Below are 3,134 nucleotides of genomic sequence, written 5' to 3'. Positions count from 1 at the left end.
TTCCTTGGAGGCCAACGATATGCTGGTGCCCCTGCAGATGTCTGACCTGCCTGATGCGATGGTACAAATACACAACTGGATATCTGCTTCCAATGTCGCCCACGTGAGGTATGGCAAGCTAGTTTATAAAAAAATATTATAATGGATAGGTTGGGATAATTAACGTACATGTTCATTTGAATAATTTGGTATATGTTCAATGTTAATTGAAAATATATAGTCTGTATGTATATACAGAGTTTAATCACTGTTTTAGATATTCAAATATTCTTGGTTCATGTTGACCAACCTTACTAATGAGCATGCAGAAAAAGCGTGACCACCCAGACATGTAACACTCACCTTATATTCTTTGACAACATCAAAATCTAACCTAATCTATCCATTTCTTCCGGTACAGGCAGGAGCGATCGTTTCATCCATTGAGCTCTATCCTGACTATCCCTGGCAACCTGGCAGCCGTCATCAAACTGCACCGGGAGGGTCACAGGGCCTGTGTGAGGCAGTTCCTCTGTGAGCAGATACAAGAAAGACCTTACCGAGAAATAACCTTCACTGACATTATCATGTGAGACAATCTGATATTTTTTTACAGTTTTTAAGAGACAAACGAACCCACATAGTATTATAAAGCCGTATTTGTAAGTTATACTGCATATGTCAGTTATAAATACGTATCTCAAATGGGCCTCGCATTCAGGCCTCTTTCAGCAGATCGAGTGTGGGTTCATTTGTGCTATTGACCGGTGCTTATGTAAGGTGTTTATCTTCAAAGACTTGTTAAGGGCAGTAAACGCATTATTTTGATTCAGGATGCTTACCAGTAAAATAACCAGGTTTGATTCCCGGGCTGGGCAAGTCTCCTTACACCTTACACCATGCTATAAACGGAAGTGTGTAAAATAACGTTTTGATAGGATAGGCTATTAACATAAGGATTCCTTGCTTATTCAAGCGTCAACTAACCTACAATGACTTCGACAGAGTGGGACTGGGTTACTACTTCGGAGACACTGACTTAGGGACCTACATTGACCGGACACTGTCCTACCACTCCACTTGTGACGTAGTTCCTTACGGCTGCTCCCCACGCACACTCAGGGACGCCCACTACCTCGAGGACCTCTACTCCCGCGCCTCCTTCAAGTTCTTCGACCTTCTGGCCGTCTACAACAATTATTTGTAGTCTTTAATTTTCCCCCGTGAATCTTGAGTGACGCCCACTATAAAAGGCATCTCCTGTGTCTTCAAGTTCGTCCACCTTAGACCTTGTACAGTATTTATGGCAGACTAAAATTTTATGTCCCCCTCAAACGATAGTTGAATATAGTTATGCAAATTCTTAGAGAATTTAACTTAAGCGACATTACTGTACGTAAATTTTTAAAAAGTTGGGTTAATAGCTTAGTATTCATGCGGAAAAAGCAAAATCATCATACCAAAAAAAAAAAAAATTCATAACTACTTTTAACGGGTTTACAAAGGTCGTGCAGAATCTGAGTAAATAACTAGATTGTACTCATTAAAGTAGAAGAAATTTTCTCAGTGTTGTGAGTGTATAAGTGACTGAATGAGAATTATGGATAGATGAATGGCTGGCTGGTGGGCGGGCTGGCTAGCTGGCTAGCGGGCTGGCAGGCTGGCTGGCTAGCTGGCTAGCGGGCTGGCAGGCTGGCTGGCTAGCTGGCTAGCGGGCTGGCAGGCTGGCTAGCGGGCTGGCAGGCTGGCTGGCTAGCTGGCTAGCGGGCTGGCAGGCTGGCTGGCTAGCTGGCTAGCGGGCTGGCAGGCTGGCTAGCGGGCTGGCAGGCTGGCTAGCGGGCTGGCTGGCTGGCTGGCTGGCTGGCTAGCGGGCTGGCAGGCTGGCTGGCTAGCGGGCTGGCAGGCTGGCTGGCTAGCGGGCTGGCAGGCTGGCTGGCTAGCGGGCTGGCAGGCTGGCTGGCTAGCGGGCTGGCAGGCTGGCTGACTAGCGGGCTGGCAGGCTGGCTGGCTAGCTGGCTAGCGAGCTGGCAGGCTGGCTAGCGGGCTGGCAGCCTGGCTAGCGGGCTGGCTGGCTGGCTAGCGGGCTGGCTGGCTGGCAGGCTGGCTGGCTAGCGGGCTGGCAGGCTGGCTGACTAGCGGGCTGGCAGGCTGGCTTTATAAGTGAATAACCATGAATGAAAGTAAGCAACACTTGACAAATGCAGCCACAACACAGCCTGGTGGGTCATATCTCTTGTACTGACCAAAACATTACGATAAGACTTCCCAACAAAATATTACACAATGCATATCAATCTAGATAAGATAGTCTTAAGTTAATGTTGAACTCTAGTTAACCTTAAGTTATTAAGATACTTAAGTCTGGCTGACCCATGTCTCATTACCTTGTTTTATTTTGATCCAAGCAACTAGAGCTTACCTTCCCTCTTACTCGGATCAAACCTGATGCCCTTCTCAATCCTTATGTGATAATTTAACCTGTGGCAGTACGACCCCTTTACCTGGAGTTTACCTGGAGAGAGTTCCGGGGGGTCAACGCCCCCGCGGCCCGGTCTGTGACCAGGCCTAATGGTGGATCAGAGCCTAATCAACCAGGCTGTTACTGCTGGCCGCACGCAATCCAACGTAAAATAATAATTATAATAATTTATCTACTTTTGGGCAGTCATAAAAAATTAGTAATTTGTTATATAATAATTTTCACCAGTAGATAGTTAAATATTTGATACACATTGTAAATATAATTATATACATTACAAATATAAATCTCTTCAGCTAGAAATATTTTCCATACTTATAGAAATATTTATTGTTATTTATGTATGTTAAACTTAAAATCAAATAACACGATGTTATATATTTATTATTATGCAAAAAATATTACATTTAAGGCAGACTTCAAATTATAGGATTTTAATTTATTTTAAATATACATTTCCACTTCAAATTATTGTAACCCTCGGTTAAAACGTTACAAATTGTGTATCTTTTTGTAATGGGACACAGGATACATACACCCAGAGGTATGTATTTCTGTGTATACATACTGAGATTTTAATCACCATTTTCGTTATTAAAGTATTCTTGACTGGTGGTGAACAGATAACATGTAGCTTGACCCTCGTGTAGTAGATAGACTTCAAACCCAATTAACC

General features: G+C 43.7%; 1 protein-coding gene across 1 annotated transcript in view; it reads left to right on the top strand.

The window, feature by feature from the left end:
• The window catches only part of LOC128698029 (uncharacterized), a 15,817-nt gene extending 14,098 nt beyond the window's left edge, over window positions 1-1,719 (top strand). Inside the window, exons 3-5 of the mRNA XM_053790062.2 lie at window positions 1-108; window positions 401-568; window positions 985-1,719. The exon at window positions 1-108 is cut by the window's left edge and continues 49 nt beyond it. Coding sequence (XP_053646037.2) covers window positions 1-108; window positions 401-568; window positions 985-1,186 — 478 coding nt within the window. The 3' untranslated portion in view covers window positions 1,187-1,719. The remainder of the gene's footprint in view (window positions 109-400; window positions 569-984) is intronic.
• Window positions 1,720-3,134: the final 1,415 nt, after the last annotated feature.

Source organism: Cherax quadricarinatus, chromosome 58 (genome assembly GCF_038502225.1).
Source record: "Cherax quadricarinatus isolate ZL_2023a chromosome 58, ASM3850222v1, whole genome shotgun sequence".
NCBI lineage: Eukaryota > Metazoa > Arthropoda > Malacostraca > Decapoda > Parastacidae > Cherax > Cherax quadricarinatus.
The sequence above is the reverse complement of the archived record's forward strand: the minus strand, read 5'-3'. Positions and strand labels throughout refer to the sequence as shown.